This window comes from Genypterus blacodes, unplaced genomic scaffold, assembly GCF_046128005.1.
Source record: "Genypterus blacodes isolate CSIRO-AG114 ecotype Tasmania unplaced genomic scaffold, CSIRO-AGI_Gbla_v1 ptg000022l_1, whole genome shotgun sequence".
In the NCBI taxonomy this organism is placed as follows: Eukaryota; Metazoa; Chordata; class Actinopteri; order Ophidiiformes; family Ophidiidae; genus Genypterus; species Genypterus blacodes.
Genome location: NW_027466835.1, coordinates 811,501 through 835,825, shown reverse-complemented (window position 1 = coordinate 835,825; position 24,325 = coordinate 811,501). Strand labels below are relative to the sequence as shown.

The 24,325-nt window shown below is 43.2% G+C and overlaps 3 protein-coding genes across 3 annotated transcripts; 2 read left to right on the top strand and 1 right to left on the bottom strand.

Moving 5' to 3' along the window:
- The first annotated feature begins 743 nt into the window (after nt 1–743).
- Nucleotides 744–8,825, top strand: engl (endoglin, like). Its single transcript, XM_076142998.1, has 17 exons — nt 744–927; nt 1,633–1,754; nt 2,458–2,627; nt 2,715–2,852; nt 3,039–3,213; nt 3,428–3,599; nt 3,751–3,895; nt 4,105–4,297; nt 4,808–4,962; nt 5,429–5,584; nt 6,021–6,101; nt 6,188–6,421; nt 6,504–7,049; nt 7,244–7,388; nt 7,462–7,563; nt 7,702–7,807; nt 8,362–8,825. Exons 2-16 carry the CDS (start codon nt 1,685–1,687, stop codon nt 7,803–7,805), a joined length of 2,586 nt encoding a protein of 861 aa, XP_075999113.1. The 5' UTR covers nt 744–927; nt 1,633–1,684; the 3' UTR covers nt 7,806–7,807; nt 8,362–8,825.
- Nucleotides 8,826–9,555: 730 nt separating this feature from the next.
- On the bottom strand, nt 9,556–14,114 carry LOC142992325 (uncharacterized). The gene is made up of 7 exons (XM_076142691.1): nt 13,970–14,114; nt 12,977–13,069; nt 11,950–12,244; nt 10,882–11,054; nt 10,246–10,395; nt 9,988–10,153; nt 9,556–9,818 (listed from the first exon to the last, which is right to left on the bottom strand). The coding sequence occupies exons 1-7, from the start codon at nt 13,979–13,981 to the stop codon at nt 9,622–9,624; spliced, it is 1,086 nt and encodes a 361-aa protein (XP_075998806.1). The 5' UTR covers nt 13,982–14,114; the 3' UTR covers nt 9,556–9,621.
- Nucleotides 14,115–19,784: 5,670 nt separating this feature from the next.
- On the top strand, nt 19,785–23,074 carry LOC142992316 (volume-regulated anion channel subunit LRRC8D). The gene is made up of 5 exons (XM_076142682.1): nt 19,785–20,135; nt 20,274–20,870; nt 20,953–21,203; nt 21,431–21,808; nt 21,961–23,074. Exons 1-5 carry the CDS (start codon nt 19,785–19,787, stop codon nt 23,072–23,074), a joined length of 2,691 nt encoding a protein of 896 aa, XP_075998797.1.
- The last annotated feature ends 1,251 nt before the right edge of the window (nt 23,075–24,325 follow it).

Genomic DNA, 24,325 nt, shown 5'->3' with positions numbered 1-24,325 from the left:
CCATTTCAGTGTATCAGTAATAGTAGACACATTTTGTCTACTAAATGTCTCAGGAGGTGTGCGTGTCCTCCTATATGTGTGGTATGTATGAGGTCGGTGAAACCTCCAACTAAACAGACTTATTCTGACTGAAGAGTTTGCAGGTGCGCCCTGTGCAAATTGAAATTCTTGGATAAAGATCTGTAATGAATAAATTCTTATTTCACCGGTAGAGATTTGAATGAGATCTTAGAGGATCTGGCTGCAGAAAATCACCACTGGAGTTTTTGTTGAGTGTTGTATTGGATTTACTTTCATTGTGATTACATTTTCTTTGGAAATGAATCAGCAACTTGACCCGAAAGAGCCTGAATGTTGCAATAACCAAATGTAGAAATGGAAAAGTAAACAGGATTAAAGCCCCCCCTCTCTCTCTCTCTCTCAGCACCCCCCTCACCCTTCCCCCCTTGTATTTCACCTGTCAGTCAAACTCCCTAAGTCCAGCCTCCTCCTGCTTCATCCCTCCCACCTCCCCTCCTTCTCCCTCTCCAGCTTCTCTTCCTGTTACCATCTACGTTTTGGAACCCATTCCAAGCCTTTTATTCTCTGTCCTCGCCATCCCTCTCTCCACTATGTCACACCATCCTGCATGCCCCTCCCATTGGGCCCTTTTTAATTGTGCATTTATACAACAACCTTCCCCTCTCAGTCCCACTATAAAATAATTTCCCCTTGAGAAATATTTCTCACAAGTCGCACCTCAGCTGAATAAAGATGCCTGATGTGGCACGAAGCTGAGACTCGGGAGTATTTTTGCCTGAATCAAGATGTGGAGAGTGTGTGTGACTGCCCGGTTGTGTGTTTAGGAAATGAGGGGGCGTGTGTTGAATTGTGGGAACAGCCCGTACATTGGAGAGTGAAGCAACAGCTGGATCGCTCTGCGTGCAGGTGAGTTCAACCTTTGCTTTGGTGGAATATGGAGGAATACTGTAATGTTTAAATCTGAGAATTGTGAAATTAATATTAGACTGTTCAGTCTCCACAGACTCACCAAGTCCTTATGGGAATTATTAGGAGCTATTCACTTAAGAACTTTGTTAATGTCATTCATCTGATCGGTTATCTTATTAAGTTATTAAGTTGAATCTACTCGTGCAGCTCTTAAATTATTTGTCATCTCTTTGAATGATTTTTGCTTAAAAGTTATTTGCCGATTTACTAAGAATCTCTCTCTCTCTCTTTCTCTCTCTTTCTCTTTCTCTCTCTTTCCCCGATTCTCTGTTTTCTTTTTTCTGCTTAGTTGTTTTTGCAGATGCCTGATTTAATTTATTGCCGGTTGCTTTGATTCAAAGGGAAGATTGCGATATTTTTTCCTCTCGTCATCTCTTTTCATTGTCTAAGTAACGAGTTTCAGATTGATAATTGGTTGCACATTTTGAAGCGACGAGTCACAGCTGCAAGAGGCACAAAGACAGGAATAAAAAAGAGATGGGGTGAGGCTAAAAGTTGCTTTCGTCTTGATGGGTCGCACACATGAAGCTGCAAACTGCGATAAAGATGAAAACACTGATATTTATCTGTAACTGTAACTGGACATATTCAGAATAATGTTTAAGAGCGATTAAGAGTTAATCTTAAACTTCTGTTCAGCAGAATGTGGCAACAGTGACCATCTCACTGAAATCAGCCCAGCAGTGGAACAGTCATGATGCATTCACTGTCAGGGATGGGATGGACAGTTTTCCGTCTCCTTTTCCTCTTGAAGACAACAGCAGGTAAAGGCTCTGATCTGAGTGACATTATGACATTATGACCCTTATATCTGTATACCATCAAAACAAAGTTGTGGCTGTGTTGTTGACTTAATTCTTGACTTGTCAGTCTCAGACTTGGGTCTTAGTTTAGGACTAGCAACAAAAAGACTGCAGGACCAAATCTTGTGACTTGTAAATCAATAGCTCCCATCTCTGCTGTATTGTGAGCGCATCAGATATTTAAAATTCCTAAATAACAAAGAGGATGAATTCTAGATTTTGGCATTAATCTTCACTTCCCAATCCCCTGCAGTTACCATGGGATTTAAAGTGTGCAAACATTTGGAATAGCTGTGACATCACACACACCCTGTGGAGAGGAGGACGACTACCACTAGGGGGCAGCGAAACATGTCCAGACATGAGTACAACAGCTTTATGTTAAGCACAATGATGTATAAGTTGTAAAGAAGGAAAAATACATGTCTATGTATGAGGACACAGGGTCTCAGAGGGTTAACGTGGGAGGAGACGAGCAAATGGAGAGAGCGCGTTATGAAGTCTGGCTCAGCACACAGATGTCATCGCCCTCAGTGCAGTCATAACTTGTGTTTTATTTCCGGTTAAGTTTCCTGTATATGGTGTACAATTTGTGCGTTCTCAAATTGCTGTGCTGTGATGCTGATATGCTGATGACGGTTCTGTTACTATCACCCCTATCTAGCTCTAACGGAAGAGGGGCAATGCTCTGTAGCTATAGCGGGGGCGCTACACCCTGTCCAAGGTCTGCTGGAGAAGTTTGAGGCTGGTCCAGGCTGTGCTGGCCGAGAGAGCGGGACTAAGGAGACGCACGTCATTGCGGTTGGAGGAGCCACACATCAGCCTGAAAACAAGGTCATCACCTTTACTATATGTCTGTTCTACACATGCACGGCTCCATATAACAGCTGCTCCATCACCTTCTTCCTCCGCTGTGTGCAGGTGACGGTGCTGCTGAAGCCTCTGTCTGCTGCTCCATCACCCTACAGAGAGCTCCACCTGCTGCTCAGCTCCAGGCTTCCTGTTCACTGGTGGCTGGAGGCCAAGAGGCTGCCTGCAGACCTCCCTGTGCTGGTCCAGGTCACCAGTTTTAAATTCCTTCAATCAAGTGGTGGTTGTAGATGCAGCACACGCTGTTGGTCGTTTCATGAAAATTTCAAATCTGCAAATCCTGGAAATGGATTGAATTATGTTGGACTGTATGACCTGTATGACCATGTTTTATCCAGACGTCTGACATTACTTTTGTGTGTCCTCATCCTATAGTTGTCCTCAAACTCCAGCATAGAGTCTCCTAGCCTGCGTCTTCAGGTACAATCAATGCATTCACTACCATACCAGCCTCGCGCTCTGCACCGCTGGGCTCTGAAGCATCACAGCAGCCTGTCCTCTCTGACACACACCAGCCATGGCAACCAAGTCTACATCCATGTGGGAGAGGGTGAGGCGACCAAATCATGATGATGATGAAGCTTAATCTTACTCCATACATTTGTATACTATGAAATAGCAAAAAAACTACAGGGCAGCCATGGTGGAACATGTTCATGCAGCATCTCGTGTATGGATATGTTCATGTAAAGATCATAGTATTGCTAACATCTGGGAATACTTTCATGTATAACAAATTAAAACAAATGTGTCTCCATGTCCAGATCCAACCCTGCCTGCTGTGTGCCAGCTGCAGTCTGTGTTCCTCTCTCACAACTACATGACCTCTGACCTGCAGCCACAGGAGGTGCAGGGCTGCACCCCTGCAGGATTCGGGGGGAACAGCCCAGAGGTTCATATAATCAAACTCCACTCAGCTGGTTCAGGCCTCTGTGGGTGAGTGTGTGCAGCCTCAAACATCTCTTATCAATCACTGACATTTGTAACAAAAACTCAACACATCCAAGTTCACAACCAAAGCCAAGGAAAGAGCTGAATGTCATGTCAGCCGTATCGAATTTAAATGAGTTCATTTTGTCACTTTCAGCTCTCTGCAAGTAGAGGTGACGGTCTCTTTGGTGCCCCCAGTGGCCACTTGGAACACACAGAATGTGGTTCTGATCCTCAGCAGCATGGTGCCGGTCAACTGGGCTATCAGTGCCCACGGTCTCCAGGGTCAAATCTCTGTTCACGTAAGAAACACACCTGTATTTGTTGTCCAGTAATACTTTCAGGACCTGTTAGGTGTTTGAACATGTTGTCTGCTTTCGTAGCATTTCTCACATCTGAGTAATGTCACATGGACGTCAAATCTTGGAAGTCAAATCTTATTGACTTACTGACAAACATGGACATGAGTTTACAATGAAACCACTACATTTCTCTCTTTTCCTTCCTGTAGTCCTCCAACAGCGTGTCCCCTCCCTACCCACCTGAGCCTTCCCTTACCCTGTCCACTGCAGTGAACTCTGACCTGTCCACCATTCCCGACCTTCTTGTTTGGGCCAAGGAGAGAGGCTACACCAAGGTGACCTCTTACACTGAAGCTGACCTGGCCAACCGCTTTGTGGTCCAGCTGGCTGGGGGCAGCACAGGTCAGGACCCCTGTGTGTCTCTTGTTTCCCCTCACTGTGTGAGTTAATGGATCTTTTCAGTTTCTTTGTTAATTCATTTCAGGGAATCTGTTTTCATGTCATTTAATCAACCTTTTAGTCCCTCATACGTGCTTTATTCATTACTTTATCATCACAATGGAAAGTAAATCTAAGGCAACTAGACTTGCTGGTAAAGGGTTAAGGACGTGGGGTTTTCCCTGATTATGACCCTGATAATGATTAATCAGGAGTATCAACAACCCTGACTACGACTCCCACAGGTTAAATCCTGGGAATCCCCACCAGTCATTAGGACTTCCTACTCTTTACTAGCAAGTCCAGTTGCCTAAGATTGACTTTCCCTGGATACCATGACCTGGATGACTGGGAACCTTCACAGACATATTATCATATTGTCTTCTCTTTGTTATGTTGTAGCATATGTTAAATAAAGTAACACTCCATGTGGCTGTGTCTCTGTCTGCTGTCTGTCTGTCTCCTGCACCACAGCTTTGGTTGCCACAGTGACTCCTCTGTCTGGGAGGCCTCCCTGGGTGGAGGAGCACAGGCTGAGGCAGCGGCTGAACGGTGAAGATCAAGAAGCTCTGACGGTCCAGTGTGAGGATGGACAGCTCAGCGTGGCGCTGGGACAAAGCATCCTGCAGGTCTCCATACCGCACATGCAGCACTATACTACACGTGATAAAGAAACAAGTATTGATTTATATTCCAGCATAACATATTGGCTCATTAACTTCCAACATGTTTCAGTGGACAATCAGCTTGGTTCCATTTCAAACGCTGCTCATACTAATACGAAAATCAAAGACACAGGATTCTCTTTAGGGGGACTCTGGTCTGGACCTGGACTGAGTTTAATTTGGATCAGCGACAAATATTTTCCTTGAATTGTAACATTCTTCATTGATATATAACAAAAATACTTCTGGAAAGCAAGTTACAACAAGATGGAATAAAATGTACTGCGAAAAAAGTTTATAAATAGACAATACCTTTATAAACATTTTTGTTTTAAGTCTACTCTGTCCTGATGGGAATTTTAATAATTTAATAATACAAAAAAAAATGAATTTTGAACGTTTAATTAAACCTTCATTCTCTTTCTTTCAGATTTTGTCTGTTCCAGTGGCTGCTGTAACTCTGCAAGACCTGAAGTGCCAGGCTCAGTCCAATGGGAGTCATTTCCTGTTGGTGTTCCCAGTCATGTCCTGTGAGACGGAGGCTGTCCTCCTGGGACGACCCAGACGGGTGCAGTACAAAAACATGGTGAGATACAAACTTTGAGAACAAAAGGATGAGGGAAATAGGAAATTCCATTAAATAATAACACAATGTAATGTTATCCGAGGAAAGTTATTCTTAGGCACCTGAACCTGCTAGTACAGGCTTGAAGACGTTCTGTTCAGTTCAAAACTGAAGAAGCCTTTCAGCTGCTACAAACACTTAAGGCGCCATGTTGGTGAGTCATCATGGTCATCATGACCAGACTAGTACTGGGTTAAGCCCTGATGATGCGATGCTATTTGCAGGCCAATTAAATGAGAGAAAAACACAGCTCAGGCACAGGAAGATGGATGAAAGGAGAGAGCACCAAACAGCAGAGGCAGGAGGTGTTATGGTACTGTATGTACACATTTCCGGATATACTGTACTGTCTGCTGATCTGGATCATTCTGTTGTCTTCTCTCTCCTGCCTGGTCAGGTGTTATTATGGAGAGACGATCCTCAGTCGGTTCTGGCTCTCAACAAGACGGGGAAAGAGGCGAGACCATTTGGAATACACGTGAGATATTTTGCATATCTTATATACTTACATTCTTATACCTCTTATATTCTCCAGTGAAGTATCCGCTCCATCTCTCCTCTCAGTTCAGCTGTGTGGCAGCAGTTCCGAGCCCCGTCGATGTTGTAAGCCATCTTCAGGCAGAGCTTCTCCCCTGGTCACCCAAAGGTCCAGAGCTGAATCCAGGGCCGCGTCACCTCCCAGCACCCAGACACAGAACTGGGCCTGTCCTCATTCTGAAGCTCTTTGTCACTGAGAGCTACGAGCAGAGACAGATTGGTCCCTGTGTGGTCTCTGCAGACCAACGCGTCTATGTTGAGGTCTGTGCATGTGTTCACGGTTCAGTTTGTTGATCGTTTCTTCGTTCATCACTCACATCACTTTTTTTTTCTCTGCTCATAGATTTCCGCAAAAGAGCCCGTCACTCACTTTGTAGAGGTGATGTCATGTGTGGTCTCGCCATGGTCCGACCCTAACAAGGCTCCTTTCTGGACGGTCATAAAGGACGGCTGCTCCTCTGACCCCTCGCTGACCCTCAGCACAGTGATGGAGGGCGACGAAGAAGGGACAAGTGATGATGAAGATGGTGAACTGGAGGAGGAGAAGGACACAAAGGTGGCACGGGGAGAAGACAGAGGCTATAGCGATTTTGAAGGTAAAGGTGGAGGTGTCTCACTCAGAGGGAAAATGGGAAGAAGAGGACGAAAAGCACACGTGAGGAGGAAAGAGAGAAGCACTGGAACGGAAGCAGAGGAGGAGATTCACTCTTTGAGATTTAGTTTCATCCTGCGGCCACTTTTTAACGACTCTGTGCAGTTCCTCCACTGCTGCCTTCGCCTGTGTGTCTCCAACTCAACAAGAGGGGGAACCTTAAAGGAAACGGCAGAGGAAGACTGTGATGACGGCCTACGCCTCCCTCCACTCGTGTCTAAGTTACACAGACAGAAGGTAAAGAAACACACACACTGCCCAACACCTCCTCTGAAATGAAACACCATCCGAAAACACACACCTTATCCATGTAGCGCCACCTGCAGGACAAATGCCATCACATGTTGCTGTTGACACCATGATGAGTGAAGAAGATGATATTTTTAGTTACATAAATATATTAATAACATGCTGTGTTTACCCTCTTTCAGTGTGAGACCAGAAACCTGACCAGGCCCATGGTGGTCACCCAACCTTTTAGTTCACTGGCACCCAAACCACTAAGACCCCCTACTGGCCAAAGAACCAAGAGATTGAGTGTCTCTCCACTGACCAATCCTGAACCAGAACACAGCAGTGAGTGGCATATACTGTGTGTGTGTGTGTGTGTGTGTGTGTGTGTAAAACGTCTCACCTCCTGTCTTCTTAGGCCCAGAGTTTCACACTGGACTGGTGATGGGGATTGTCTTTGCTGCCTTTGTGATGGGTGTCTGCCTGATGGGGGCGCTGTGGGGTATCTTTTATTACACAGGTAATGATGAGCGTTTGAAGCAGGACACAACAGACCTTATACAGATATTTAATCTGTGGCCTGGCTACATGTGTTACGGTAATCTCCAATTGTAAGTACGGACAATTTTGAGGAATTCTAGTTGTTTCCTTTTTAAAGGAATCCGATCACAGTCACTTGGTGGAGCGGCGGGTCATTTAGCAGAACCCAGCTACAACATCTGGACTCCAGTCTCTGTGGCTGAACAGACCAGCTGTTTGTAGAGGTAAGACATATACAGATATCAGTCATTTAAGGGGGATTTACTGAATGTTAGGGAGAATCCTTTCAGATGTCAATCAGCCATCTATATGGTGGCTCAATGGCACAATGCAAAAACTGCTTATTTGCCTCATTAAGGCCTTTGTTTAAAACACAAAACCTTCTATAATATTACATGAAGATATGGAGTAAGGCCTCTATTTGCCTTCATAACTGTTTCAATCCTCCAGTATTGTCACACACATGCTGAACTATGTGTGGTAGGAGACTTGACCTTTCTTCAATAATAAAAGCTTCAGTACTTTGAGTGACGGGGGTACAGCTTTGGTCACTGAGTATAACAGTTAAGATTTTGTAGAAGTGTGTTGTGTGTGTGTGTTGCCACTTATCAGCTTGTGGAGCAGAACTCTGCAGGTGACACCACAGAGTGAACTTAAGGTCAAAGCCGTTTAGTAAAAACATGTTATATCAGTTGGAAGCAGCTGCATCGGGCAAACACCTGCAGATCACAGCTCAGATATGTTGTGCTTGTGTTTCACTCTTTTACCTTTTTCTCAGGAATTCCACCTCCAAATCTGAGACTGAAGAAGAAGTTGGGCCGAGGGAGTTTCTACGTGTGTGTGTGTGTGTGTGTCTGTGTCTGTGTCTGTGTGTGTGTGTGTGTGTGTGTCTGTGCGTGTGTGTGTGTGTTGGACGTCAGTGAATGTGGGTCATTACTTCACGGCAGAATTGTGACACACACCATTGTGATTGTTGATTCAAAGTGAAAGCTTAGAAAAAGCTTCTACATCAGGAGCGGCAGAAAGTCTGTGTGTTACCTGGACTCACACAGGAACTCTGCTTGGTAGGAGTGACTCAGACAGAAACCACACTGTCATCATGATCAAGACCACAAGGTGACGATAACTCAAGAGGTTGCAGCACTACAGAGGTGAACTGTGTGTTTGTGTTGTTACTGTGAATGCCTAGATATCAAGCTATACAAACTATACCTGTATGTATATTATTGTTGTAAATGTGTTATGAAGATGTATTAAATGTGCAAAGATCCAAGTTGGCTCATTCTTGCACTTTCACATCACATCATAGAAGCCATACTGGATAAAAATATACAAACATGTTTATAAATCAGTGTGTTCTACAAAGTATATCTAGTATAATAGATCTCAATCTCAATTTGCACTAGTGTCATTTTTTTACTGAAATATTGTGTTGAAAGTGTCCAAACTTGAAATAAGACAAACCCAAAGCCTACCGCTCTGAAAGCTTTGTTTGTGGACTGCAAGGTCAGTGTGCACAGTGGTGCTGCAGTAGAAATGGTAGCAGATTAAATGATCAAAAATCTGCTGCTTCTATTCAGTGCCACAGACTGCATCCTGTAAGTGGCTCATCTATCATCACTGTTGGAGTGACGCAGTGAATTATGGATGCCTGAAATTACACACACACACACACACACACACACACACACACACACACACACACACACACACACACACACACACACACACACACACACACACATCTAAAAATACCAATGTAACTGGTTGGTCTGCTGTTAGTCAGCATACGAGGGGAAATTACAACAAGTTTCATGTCAGAATGACTTGTCGGTCAGTGTTTTAATCACTGAAGTACAAACTACTCACAAAGTAACAAAATGGAAACTAACACTATGAAAAAATGCTTTGTTTTGTTTTTATTCAATACAAAAATCCACTTTTATTACTCATAGTTTTTGATACAGTTACGATCAGTTAGTGAGATTTATTTACAGAGTTATCACTTCATCTCTCATGGTCACATTACCCAGCGGGCTCAGCTTTGTGTGTACATGCCAACATAGCCACATGGTCCCTCTTGGTGGCGCTGTAGGTCCACTCTGCGTTGGAAGCTGTGCTGACAGCGAGGGCAGCTGAAAGGCCGGTGGCTGCTGTGCTTTCTGCTGTGTGTGATGAGGTTGGAGCTTTGGCTGAAGGCTTTGCCGCACACCTTACACACATGTGGCTTCTCACCTGAGGGGGGGAAGAGTGTGTGTTTGAGTATTTAGTGTTTGAGTCTTGAATGGTGTCTTTGTGTCACTAGGATGTTGATATCAGTGTCACTTGGTTGTCAGATGATGCTGCTGCTGTGTATTCATCTATACTACACGTGCTGTGATCAGGTTGGGTGTCGTGCTCTCACCTGTGTGTATGAACGTGTGTTTCTTCATGTCTGACTTCTGGTGGAACCTCTTGCCGCAGTACTGGCAGGGATAGGGCCTCGTGTCCGAATGGATCAGGAGATGCGTGGACAGAGTGGATGAGCGTTTGAACACTTTCCCACACACCTCGCAGCCGAAGCTACGCTCCTGCACGCAGACAATCACACACACACAATCAATACGGCTGCTGTGAGGACAAATCTGTGTGTCTTCCAGAACTTCTTCAGCATGACCCATACCTTGGCTCTACCATAGCTTCTGAGTGCTCTGAAGCTGTATGGGATGTGGGGCAAGATCGGGGATGTGGGTGATCCTGTAAATGGCATAGAGAGTGTGTGTCGGATCTGAGCCTGGTGAGCTCCTCCCAATGCCAGGACCTCTGAAAGAGACTGAATGAGCGAGGGAGAGAGGGACAGAGCGAGAGTGAGAGTGAGAGAGAGAGAGAGAGAGAGAGAGAGAGAGGACACAGAGAGAGATTGTTTTCATTTTGATTTGCAAGTTTTAAGACTTTCCAGGAAGGCCTAAGTCAAGTCTCATGTCTCATTCAAGACAAGATCATGTGTAACATACGTAACCATTCATGCAGTCAGGTTTTAAGTTTTAAGTTCTCATCAAAGTCCAAGTCCAAGTCTCTGATAAGTCTTAATACCACTTAAAAATAAGATTTTTACTATACACAGTATGGTATGTCCTAATTGAAACGTATGACATCTTAATTATGAGATACTTGGGGATAATTATTAGAAAATAAACTCAACTGGTCAAGTAAACTTTATTGCATCTTACTTTGCTCTCATCCCTTTCATTATAACCAATTTTACAGCCAGCAATGAAAGACAGAGGCAGTTCAGTGTGAGTGTGCTGGGGACTCTTACCTTCTCACACAGGGGACACTCGCTGTCGGGGGATTTGAGATCAGTGTGCGACGTGTGGTTGAGCAACATGTAAACCAGTTTCTCCAGCTCTCGCTCTCTTTGGGATGTGGAGCAACTGTCGGCTGACCAAAGTGAGACGGACAGCGGTACGTCTCTGTTCTCCACAGGGGGCTCTGTTAGGAAACAAAAGGGTGGAGACGGTGAGAGCGTCTTTAGTTTTACAGTGAAAGGCTGAGAATAAGGACAAGGATAAGGATTTGTCTCAAAATTATGGGAAATTTAAGGATATTGCAAATATTAAAGACATCATGAATCAATCAAGACTATCTTTGTAGCAATGGGGGAACAAGCAGAAGTGGCCTATTTAATTTAGCTGAGGAAATGGGTCCAGGTCCAGTGTGTGTGTGGGTGTGGGTGTGTGTGTGTGTGTGTGTGTGTGTGTGTGTGTGTGTGTGTGTGTGTGTGTGGGTGTGGGTGTGGGTGTGGGTGTGGGTGTGGGTGCGTGTGTGTGTGTGTGTGTGTGTGTGTGTGTGTGTGTGTGTATGTTTGTGTATGTGTGTGCTCGCCCATGTACATGACTCAGGGTCAACTGATCAGATTATCTAGCTTTTTGTACATACTTACTCATATTTTAGGGAGAGCAATTGGTCCGTTTGGTTTTAATTTTGAGGGCATTTTCAGGCATTTAACTTAAGATTTTTCCCCTTACTGCACTTTTGTTCTGTGGTTCTGTAAAAAAAAACCTTTGTGCACATTCTTTTCTCGTGAGCATTCAAACCTGCCAACACGACAGAAACTATCGGGCAGAAGAAATCATGGCAATCATACAAAAATGTCTTTCTTTATCCAAAATCCATGTATGCCAAAAAGCAGAACATGTACCAGCAATACAACTAACTGACACTCATTCACACACATTTTTTTGCCAGTATCCACAAAAAACATCTCTCTCTTTTAGTCAGTGTTTTTATTAGAACCAAGCTCATTTTGCCATGGCTTGTTTGTCATTTGTGGATGTTCAGTATGTCCTCTAATCACCATCTTTCTAACTGTGAATGAGTGGTGTACCTGAAGACCAAGGATCCTCTGTGTGGGCACTGTGGGGTCCGTCTGTCCTCCCATCCCAAGGCGTGCAGGCTTCAACCAGCACATCTTTAACCCCCAGCATGGAGGACAGAGGCTGCACTGCGTCCTCGCTTTGCCTTTTCTCTTGACGCACACCAAACTGCACCGTCTGCTGAGTGTGTGTGCACGACTGGGACTGGAGCCTGCGATCCACATATCTGGAGTGTTTAGATGGCTTGAGCAGATGCGACCCGGTCCGTTTACTCTTGACGAGGAAGGAGCGAGGCATGGCAGGGGACTGATGGGAGAGAATAAAACACAATTGTCTCTCGTATATCACTGGATGATTCTAACCACACACTCAGATGTTACACACCTGTTGGTACATGTTCAGTTAAAACGCCAAAGCTTGAGGTTTTTGCAGCAAATACAGCCTCACACCTGCATAGCATTTCTGGGGTTTTCACTTAGGATAACCCCACTGTGGTATTACCACACAGCTCCTAAACTGACATCGCATCCTCTGTGTAACTCTGATAACAGATAACATTTACATGTTGAATTCAACAACATAGGATCATCTCAGAATATTCTCATTTCAAAATTTTCGTCCAAAATTGGTCAAAATGCAATTGTTGTCCTTGTTACATAACTATCTTGTTAGCAACATCACCATTTTAGTAATAAGATTTTGGTGAGGTAATTGCTTCTGTAGTTGATGATTATGAAATTTTAATTCATTATAAAATTAACAAAAAAGAGCAAAGTAAGAAAAACAATTATTCCCAAGTTATCTCCTATTTCTTCTAGTAAACCTCTGCTAAGATCCATCCTAAGAAGTTAATGACTAACAGAGGTTGAACATTTCTCCTCTCCTGCACAGAATTTAGAGCATCTGTACTTTTTGTAAATTTGTACTACATCAATTTAAATGCTGCAGGTACATAAAGTATCTTAGCCAAGTTTATAGACTTGAATACAGTCATCAAATGGAGATCACCAGCAGCATCAGTCTTTCTTCTGGTCTTACCTCAGTCTTACCTCTTGTGCCTCTGAATGTTGAAAGCGATTCTCGTGTCGTTGCTGTTGGTGCAGTCCTTTTTCTCTTCCTCACACCCATTAACTGATGACACAACACAAAGAGATTTGATTTGATTTTGAAGAGGATCGCCACTGAGGATTGTGGGACCAAAGGTTTTGCAAAACTTAACTTTAAACTTTTTATTAACTTTACATTTTAAACTATGGGAAGATTACCCCATCCTGATAATGTGAAGATGATGTCAAGTACATAGAGGGTTTTTTATTTAGATCTTAAAATTAAGAAATGTTTTTAACTGCTTTAAGAGTAACAATATACAACAAATAAGAAAAATGATAATAACAAACTATAATGACAAAATATAGAAGTTACAGGGAAAATTACCTTCAAATTTTAAAATCTCTGCTGATATTTCATCACATCACTTCATATTTGCCATGATGAATACCTTTTCCACTACAGGACCGAACTGTAATAGATTTGCTGCCAAAGTGACTGTAGTGTGGGAATGTGGGTGGATATGTAAATATGCTGAGCATCCTTTGGAAAGTTTGAAGGCAGCATCATTCTCATGAGAACCCTGGGACCTTTGTTTTCAACATGCCCACCACGTGTGTGTGTTTGTGTGTGTGTGAGAGTGTGTGGGGGGCATAGTCTCTTATGTGGCCTGCAGACCCCACACTGCTCAATCTGTGAACATAGGGAGATTCTTTTGTTCTTTTTTTTAACTTAAAATGTGGCAAACTCTGGGTAAAATACCCTAAAATAACCATTTCATTCATTAGTTGTCTTTCATTTCACACAGCAACAGAAAACATTTGAATGAATTAGAAAATATACCGTAAATCCAAATATACATCTTTTAATTATAAGTCAGATTGAAATGAAATCGTCATGAAATCCACTGAATTCCAAGAATTACTATGTTTTAGCAAACGTCTCATTTGGAGCCTTGTGACAGCTCAACACTGCTGTGTTCACCTTGATGTGCATGAAGAGTTTGATGCATGTCAGAGCGCTGTGTGGTCGCTGTGGTGGGGGGCTCGCTACCTTCTCCCAGGGGCTGACAGGGAGGGAGAGCAGGCGGGAGGAGAGCAGAGAGCTGAGATGAGCTGGTGGGTTTGGTGGTTTTGTGTCTCATTTGTGTTGGGGGTTCAGGGGCTTCTTGTTCCCCTGATGTTGGTTCAAAAACTGCCTTTCTAGGAACCTGAAACTCTGGGGGGTTTAAAGAGTAAAGAGAATGTAACACAGTCAAAAGCTCATTTTCTTATTGCTTCGATTCATGTTCATTTACTTTACATGTGTTTTTAAATCTTAATCGTGTCTGTGATATGATTTATCTATAATAGTTATAGAATGATGACATGTAAAAAGAAAAAAGGAACATCAATCAAATGTGTTACACATTTATATACTGAACAACAGAACAAAGAATAAGTATATCAGAGTCATCTCTTTTTGTCATACAATGTTGTGTTTACATTTGAATGTCTACAAGTTTATAACACATCAATCATTCCAATTTCCTTTTACTATCAGCCAGTGCATTCATACCTCCGCCAAGGATGCACAAGCCCAAGTAAAATTTGTCTTCTTACGATCATATACTGATATACAAAGTAAGAAACTACGGTGTAAAATGTTAAACATTTCAACAGCAATCAAAAATAAAAAAAAAAATAGAATGAGCATCAAAGCTACGCATTAGTGGTTGTTGCATGTTTGTTACAGCACTGAGGTTCCAAAGAATGTGTCCCCAGTCCAAACATTCAGGATATTATTCAGACCAGCACCAACATTTCATGGGTTCCTCTTCTTCCCCTGCATCAATAGCAAAATAAAAAATGTATACATTTTGAAGTAGCTCTGCTAAAAAATCAAACTACTTGAATATGCTTAGTGGAGGTAAACATAAAACACATTTAAACCTCAAGTCTGATCATTGACAGAGGAGGAAAGGTACATACAGGTACAACGAAGATAATGCACAGCAATGAACAGGCCCTAGAACTGATCCCTGAGGAACCTCATGTGCAACAGTGGAATAATTAAATGATAATAGTAATACATTAAACTTTGCACCCTTAAGCACAAAGGAAAAAAACAATTAACAAGTAAAGCCAAAGTTTGACATCAAACACACACACACTGCTTCCTGCCCACTTGAAAGAATTTTCATCAGAACACACAAATGAAATATGTTTCATTTTAGTGGCAATTTAGTTGCCAACAGACATTTGTAACCTCTCAGAACTGCGATTTGTGCCACTGTTCTGTGAAACACACAAATCAATTTATTTCTCTTCATGAAAGATCACAGATAGGAAAATCTCATCAGTCGGTTTACAGTCAGAGCCTTCTGGTGTTTATTTGTGTAGCTGTTGCGGCTGGTGGCTCAGTGGTTTCAACCAGGGGACTCGATGTATCTTCTTGTGCCACTTTCTCACGGCTAACAACTTCTGTATTTTTCTCACACCAGTTTACCCCCACCCACCCACCCTCTTTACACACGTTTCTTCACAGCGCTTCCACTCGTTCTCACTTTGATTAGCGAAAGAGTGCAGGTCAAGGGCAGTGCAGGATGAAGGATAAGACATCCACAAATAGGTGTACTTTAAGTGTGCTTAGTGACTGTTACGGAACAGATCATGTAACCTGGGATTGCATGAACACACATAAATACAAACAAAAACAAATTATCTTTAATTACTGTCACAGTGGAAACTGGTGACTGTATAATTCTGCATGCCATATCAGATGGTCATGTAGGCAAAACCCCACACTACTCATATCAAGGCCTGTGCCTCTTGAACAGGAAGTAGGTATTTTGCTCATCCTCCTACACATTCCACCTCTGTCACGCTAAAGACATCAGAAACCCAAATGAAAACCGCATTGAGCTATTTTAAAGAAACAATACTAAGCTAATACACATTATAAAGTGATACGTTGTACTCTTTGTAAGCTTTTTTGTTGATGATGATCATAATGGAAATGATGGTGATTCTGTAATAGTGAGGATGATCCCAGCATGTCAAAATTCTGCGACACGATGGGCATCCCCACTCCCACACTCACAACCATCCCTCTCAGATTTGTCTCATTCTGACAAAGCAGGGTTACAGTGAGGTAAGAGGGTGTGAGAACTCCTTAATGACATGGTACCCAAGGCAGCTGCTGTGTACATCTACACAATGGTGGTAAAGGAATACACGCATAGTTTCGTGACAAGACATGTGGTTGGACTATGAACTATACTACAGAGTCCTTGACAACAGGATTCAAATCAAATCACCTGCGTTAATACTTCTTAGTGAAGGTGGCACAGGCCTGAGGGGTGCTGGGACAGATGACAAAAAGTCCATAGTTTGGTAGAATTAGAGAAATAACAGCAAAGAAAAGATTTAGGAGAAATGTTTGGATTCCATCACATTAGTTTCTCCTTTATAGGTCTTGTGGAAAAATATGAGGTCACATAATATTGCAATTGTGAATCAGAGTGAGTAGGCCACTACAGCTGAAAGCTCTGTAACTCATGGTTCGGAATCATAAAGAAAGGAACTAAGAGGAGTACAGCGAGGAGGCAAGTAGGGGGCGAGAAGGATTGTGCAATTGTAGAAGTTCAGAAAAAAAGGGAAGGGGTAAGATTGTGAAGGGCTTTGAAGGTGATCAAGAGGATGATGGAGGGAGCCAGGGGAGCTACTGAAAATGAGTATAATGGTGATATGATTGGTGAATGGGGTACAGGTGACAATACTTGCCGTTCTGAATGATTTGGAGCCTACCAAGGACAGCAACTACAATAGGCAAGTGCTGTGCTGTGTGAGGGATAGACAAAGTCTTGTGATGTTTCGAAGGGGAAAGAATGCAGCCCAAGGTACATTTAGGATCTGAGGCTCAAAAGAGAGTATAATGTCCAAAATCAGGGAGGGGAACAGTGCAGCCATTAATACTCGACGAAAACAAATGAACAGAAAAGGAGAACGTCTGTGTTATTGCTGTTAAGTTGAAGAAAATCATAGTCAACCCAGTTCAGATGGCTTGGAGGAAGATAGTGAGGGCTGTGAGCGGAATCAAAATGTAATCAAGTTTTCTAAAGAAGAAAATATTTAAGAATTCTCTGCATTTATTTACTCTAAAACCTGTCCTTCGTCTGAGGTCAAACTTGCTTGCTGTGGCAGTAAATATGCACAGAGGGTTGATCGTCAACATCGTGGGGTCACACTGCTGAAGATTTCCACACTTACAGAAACACTCTCCATCTATTGAATGTAAAGAGGAACTCTTATTAATAGTTTGTATTCTGATGTGTGAGTTCCCAGCAGATTAGGTTTATCCTCCTCTTCATCACCATAGCACTTCATAAAGTGATGATCAACAGCGATGCTATGAAAGGTGTCAAAACCTGCTGAAAGCCTTGAGACATTTAATGTGCTCCCTTTTTGCAGCTTGCATGTGATGTTACTTTATGGCGTGTATGTGTGAATCCTCTCTAACACATAACACAACCCCACCCAAAGCATCTCAATGTTCAAATGCTTCACTCATTGGACTTTGTGCGAGTGTTTTCCTGTTGGTATAAGGCAAATAGTGAGGTGTGAAGCCTCAGCAGAAGTCTGAAACCGAGGGTGTTGTTAGGATACATCAGTCCCTCGCCTGTAATGTTGAGCCTCCTACACCAAAGCCCCACTGTTTCATTTCAATGCCACATTTCCACACATTGGGTCATTTCATGGAAAAAGTCCATTTGTTCATTAGCATACATCAAGTATGATCAAATTGTCTGGTACACATAAAACCGGGCCAAACACCATCAAAGAAAAATACCTTTTTGTGTGGATTCCATCATATTGCATTCAGGTTCAATCTGCCTTTGGTTAGGAATACAGTCAGTTATCCTTGTTCCTCAACATAAATGTCAATCTCACACACAAACACTGCTGCAAGTATTGCACTGCTTTTGTTTCTTTTGCTCTGTGAAACCTCATACCCTCTAACCACCACACACAAACACACACACACACACACACACAACCATAGTTACATCCAGAGTAGACAGAGTAAATACTCACAGCTGTTACATTATCAGAGTGTGGTTCAGTGTCAGTTTGAGACTTTGCACCAGATTCCTCATGGCCCAAATACAATGAAAACCCCACACACTTTGTTAATTCCATACGTTTATAAGCCATCAGTGTCAATAACTATAGCCAGTGATTTTTAATCCCTCAGGAAACAACCCAGAGACTTATAGAGAGCAATCCAGAACAGAGATCAGTTGGACATTTTAGTCCCTAAAACACTTTATTCCCAAACTGACCATTTGTGTTTGTACTGAAGTGGCCAACAGACTGTCAGTGTGTGGATTAGACAGTAGTATTGAGAGCTGTCACATTACTGGAACAACATGGTGCTTTCAAATGCAGGTGTTTAGTTGCAAAAACAGTAACATCAGTGACCCCTGCTGGATATAGTTTCACTCAATGATCAGAGAAAATACAAGGACGTGTAAAGTCTTATGCTTCTGCTCCTGTATTTGTGTCATTGATACTTGAATACACAATATGATGGAGGTACACTAGATGACATTGTAAATTGAAATTATTTTGCTTATTCTGGCCGATCATTCACTCATGAAATGGGTTTCATCAAAAAACTTTTATGGTAGATTAACAATAAGATTGTGTTGTTCAAAATACCCCATCTTGTCTTTTGTGCACACAATAAACTTCAACATTATACTTTTCAAGCTCTGTATTACTAAAGTGCACTTGCATGCTCAAGGTTTTTCCATAATTCTTCTTAGATGTTATGATTGGTCTTAATTCTGGTATTTGGTACTTTTGAGTTAATATCCATGACATTGTATTGGACTGCATTATACTGAAAAATGTTTCTGATGTTTTGTCCTAACTACTTTGTACATACTTTACATTACTACTCCATTAGTTTCCTGCTCTTTAAGGCATTTAAAGGGTGCAGTCACCACTGTGGGGTGCTTGAGCAGACTGAATTAAATCTTTTGGCCAACGTCCTTCAATGCCATGACAACCGTTGAAAAGCTGTGTGTAGGCCCCTGAAAGGTTTCATGGGTTATTCAGAAGAGAACCAGGACGCACCGGAATGAAGTTGGTGAAGTTGGTGTGAACTGCTCAGCACCCGCTTATTTTTAGTGTTTATTGAATGAACCGGGGGAAGAAACTTGGGAGATTGTTAAGAAAGAAAGAGAAAACCCTTGGAAAATTTATCCAGGTAAGCACAAGCTAATCAAATGTTGTTTTTCTATTATCACAACCTTCCAGCATGGAAATCCAATATATTGTACAGTATGTACCAAAGTGCAATGTACCAAATGTCATATACCATATGTCCCTATTCTAAATGTCATATTTCTCTATTCAAACAGCAAAACATAAACTTTGCATGGTTTTTATATCTGACATCTACTGTACATTAATGCCACATCGGCTGAAAATATATGTAAAATAGATTACACATATATCAACATATTGTATATCTGGAGCTCTCAACAAGCCAAAATGTCCATGGTGTGGCTGAGCAAATGTTTTGTGAAAGCTCTCAGTGGCATTAATTGACTGAAGCTTGGTCAGCTGTATTAGTCATAGACTTGTTTTTCAAAGTTCTTCTGATTAATATTTTTTTGCCGGGGACACTGGATGTTTAGAAAGGGCTCATCTTTGTACACCTCTACATCTGATTATGTCATCTGTTCATGCTTTCTTTCATCACTGCCAGCATTATTTTTACAGCTGTCGTTGGAGTCCCAGAGGTCACCATGTTCACGCTATCAGAGCTGGCTTCTCTAAACCACCATCAGAGCAGTTCCAAACTGTTAAAACCCTGGTGGGAAGTCTTCATGGACTACCTTGTGGTCCTGATGCTGATGGTATCTGTTCTGGCTGGAACGGTGCTGCTGTCAAGAGACCGAGTGGTCTGCCTACCCCTGGATCCAATCATCACTACAAACACCAGTGATCACATTTCCTCAACAGGGAGCCATGTGGCGCTCGCTCCATCTTCAAAGCCCTCCATCCACATCCCACATGACATCAGGCCAAATCCACCTCCAACACCCCGAGGTCGACGCACCCATTTGGCCTATCAGCAGTATGTTTACATTAGCCAGGTAGCAGACTGGGTTTTTTGTCTCCTCTGCATTTACCTTTTCAAATGATGCATCAGAGCAGTTTGTTTACATTACAAGCTTGTGCAGTGTGTGTATTGCGGTGGTGATTGTGTCCGATGTATTGATTCTTCTGTTTAGGTGTGCTACCATGAGGCTTTGCCTTGGTTCTCACGCTTCTTCCCCTACATCGCCCTGCTGCAGTCTGTTGTGCTGCTAGCTAGCGGCACCTTCTGGTTCCACTTCCCCCCCTGTTCTGCCCGCTTAGAGCACTTCCTGACCATCTTAGCAAAGTGCTGCGAGTCACCCTGGACATCTCGAGCCCTGTCCCACGCAGCCCGGCAGGACAACATCTACACACAGGCTGAAAAGGAGGAAGAGGATGGACGACCACCACAACCTGTGCACATGTCAATTTCATCTTCAGCAGCCCACATGAAACTTTCAAGCTTGGACTCTAGCACAGACAATCCCCTTTGGAAGAGGACAGATAGTGTGTTGATTGCCACCCCGCCCTCTCCGTGCCCCTCTACTAGATCCTATAATTCCTCCCTGTCGTCTATTTACCTCAGCTCCCAAGGACCCATGCCCATAGCTCTCTCAAGGCCCTCACTCATGATTGGCAATCCCAGGCAGGTGATCAGTCTGGATAAAAGTGATCAGGAACAGGCCAGGGCCCTGTTTGAGAGGGTCAGGAGATTTCGGACCCACTGTGAAAGCTCGGATGTGATCTACAAGGTGAGGGGCCATCTAGAGGTGATTTAATCACCTGTATTTGTCACTTTAAATGTTTAAATTTCACATTTCTCTTTCCCTCCAGGTCTACTTGGCCCAGAGTATATTCAAATTGTTTATGGTAACACTAATTGTGAGTTACACCATCCCTCGTCTCAACTCCATCTCTTTCACCCACACCTGTCACCCTGGGGAGCATGACCTGGTGGGTTACAGCACCTTTGAGTGCACCCATGCACTGGCCTCCCTGCTACACAAGCTGCTGGTGGCCTACGTGACCCTGCTGGCGCTGTATGGCCTGCTGAACATTTACACCATAAGCTGGATTTTACACAGGTGAGGCGACGTAGCGAGAGAAATGATATTAGCCTTCTGACTTTACTTGACGTATTAAGCTGTTTAGGTGTGTTTAATCCTCATCCCATTGAGTCAGGAATGTGTGCTGTATTCTGATTTAATCATGATTATGTCCTGTTAGTTTATTTCATGTATAAAGTGAACCTTTATGAACAGTGTATGTACTTTTTCCCAACCATTTGCTTCTATTTCTTGCTCCCCCTCAGCTCCCTCCGGCAGTATTCCTTCCACATGCTGAAGGAGTTGTGCTCCCTGAGAGACGTTCCTGACCTTAGCAACGACCTGGCATTTCTTTTGCACATGTCAGACCAGTACGACCCTTTGCTGGCACAGCGACTGTCTGTGTTTTTGTCTCCAGTCAGTGAGAGCAGACTGCTGGAGGAAAGCTTGGAGAAGCGCTGGGGGGAGGAGAAGCTGCGTTCCATGACTAGTTTAGATGCTGAGGGTCGCTCCAGACTACAGCTGGTGGCCCTGCCCCGACTGCCTCCAGCCCTCTTCTCCCTCAGCCAGCTTCAGGTCCTCAAGCTGGAGCTCATCACAGATGCCAGGTTTACAGCACAGGTGGCCAACATGACTGCACTCAGGTGAGCTGTATGCTGAACACATTTCTGTGACAGTGATGTCAGTCATATCATGGCTGAATGATTCACTAATTAATCATGTAGCCTGTGATCTGTAGATCACAGGCTACACACTTTAGACACACCCTTTGGACTGTTGGTTATTTCTTGAACAGGGAGTTCCACCTGTACCACTGCACTGCAGCCGTGGACCCTGCTGCCCTTGGAGTTCTGCAAGAACGTCTGGAGGCCCTTCACCTCACCTTTACTCAAGCAGCAGAAATCCCTAGCTGGGTCTTCTCCCTCCATGGCCTAAATGAGCTGCATCTCTCAGGTCGCCTGGGCAATGAAGGCGGAGTGGCCCGCAACTGGGGACTTGGGAGCCTCCGTCAGTTACGCCACCTCCGCATACTGGTGATCCGAGGCATGTTGCAACGGGTCCCTGGGGAAGTTTGTGAGGTGGCAAGCAGCTTGGTGAGGTTGGAGATCCAGAATGAGGGCACCAGGCTGCTTGTATTGACAGGCCTAAAAAGAATGGTTGGCCTCACAGAGCTGCAGCTGCAAGACTGCCAGCTCGAGCGTTTGCCCTCTGTCGTCTTGGCTCTGACGAACCTGCGAACGCTTGACCTGCGCCATAATAACTTGAGAACTCTGGAGGAACTGCTTAGTCTTGCTCATCTCCAACGTCTTTCTTGCCTCAGACTGTCCTACAACTGTGTTCTGGCTCTGCCGGCCAGTGTTGGTGTGTTGCGAAGCCTAGAATTCCTAGATCTGGCCAACAACCAGCTTCGAAGCCTTCCTCCAGCACTCTTCACTCTGCACCGCCTCCGGAGGCTCCTACTGGCTGGCAACCTGCTGAGAGAACTGCCAGTAGAAATAAAGGCACTGAACTTGCTGACAGAGCTGGATCTCAGTGGTAACAGGCTAGAGAGTTTACCTCCAGAGCTATTCATTCATTGTTTGGAGCTGCGGATCCTAAACGTTGCTCACAACTCTATTAGTTTGTTACCCAGTGGGGTTGCTGCTTTAAGTCACCTGTTCAGTTTGGACCTACGCAGCAACAGTCTGGAGGAGCTCCCTGCTGAATTGGGCCGATGCTCAGGGCTGCGTGGAGGTGGAATTCTAGTGGAGGAATGGTTGCTTCGATCTTTACCATGTCATGTGAGGGACTTTCTGACCATTCCCTCTAGTTCGTGCTCAGTAAGGTCCTCACGGCCAGAGTCTGACAGTTTCCCTTACTTTTCTCCTTCACAGTGGAGCTTCTCCTCTGCTCTGGAATCACAGATATAAGGATATTAGTTATACAGCTGCACTTTCCTAACACTGTTTACTATTTACTGATCACCAACAGGAGTTTTAGTATGGATTTTTGTATCATCTATTCTCACTGGTGGATAGAGTACCATATCTCGAAACCGCATATTAGTAAAGGTAGAGGTATTTCACATGTCAGACTACAGAGCATGGCTAGATAAGGAAAAGTACCAATCTTACTAATCACTTAAATTAAAACACTTCAAAACCTCAAGCTGTCAACACAATCTTCTGTAAGAACGAGATGCAGTAATGCAATATGAATGTAAGTCATGAGGGCACATGAAAGATCGGAAAGCGAACACTAACTGACTCACATTAGTGTCAAGATTCCTTTGTGTTTGTTATAACTTCACATGTAGTAAAAGAATGCAGAATGCAACTTGAGATTGAGTTCTTTTTTTCTCCTTCCATCTTTTCTTTGCTTTCACTACTCAGATTCCATCAAATTATGGGCTTTTTTGATCCATTCCAGCTTTTAAAAGCACTCCCAGGCAAGTGCCAACCTTACTATTAAGGATTACACAGGTGATTCAACTCTAACCTTGTTGAATTTAGTCGAGGATTCCATCCTCAAGAAGTAATTAATTGAAACTGTGTTTTGGACATTTTTGAGACATTAACTGTAACAGAATAAGACATACTCCTGGTTAAATTTAAAAACTGCCAACATTTCACATATAACTGTTCTGTTGAAGGTTCCAACATCTGAAGCTTCAAATCTCTCCTGTACTGTTTAAGTAAATTTCTTAAGTCAGCCTAAAACAACAAACTTGTGTAAGCAGCAGCCCAGGGTTTTGCTTTCATCTTAAAAGCGCTATTCATTCACCAAAGAGCTGAGTCGGATATGAAAACAGAGTAGTTAAAAGCTGCTTTTAGGATCGTCCTGCTGCCCTGGATTAGATGACAGGAGCCGATTTTTAATCTTGAAGGCCTCAAATAAAGACAACAAACATGCAAGTTTATCCAATGATCACAAGGTCCAAGTTTTGTATTTTGCATGTAAGGTGTGCAGACATTCCCATTTTGATGGTCTGAGTTGTTTGTTGTGCACTACCATTTTGTGCACTGAGTAAATATTTCTAGACATAGCGTATGTATGACTAATCGCACCTTAAAACACTTCATCATATTGTATATAACATTTCATTTTCATACTCTGGTATCTAGTTGGGTTATCTATCTATCTATTCGCTTGTATGTTGGAATTGTTTGTTGTGCCCCTAA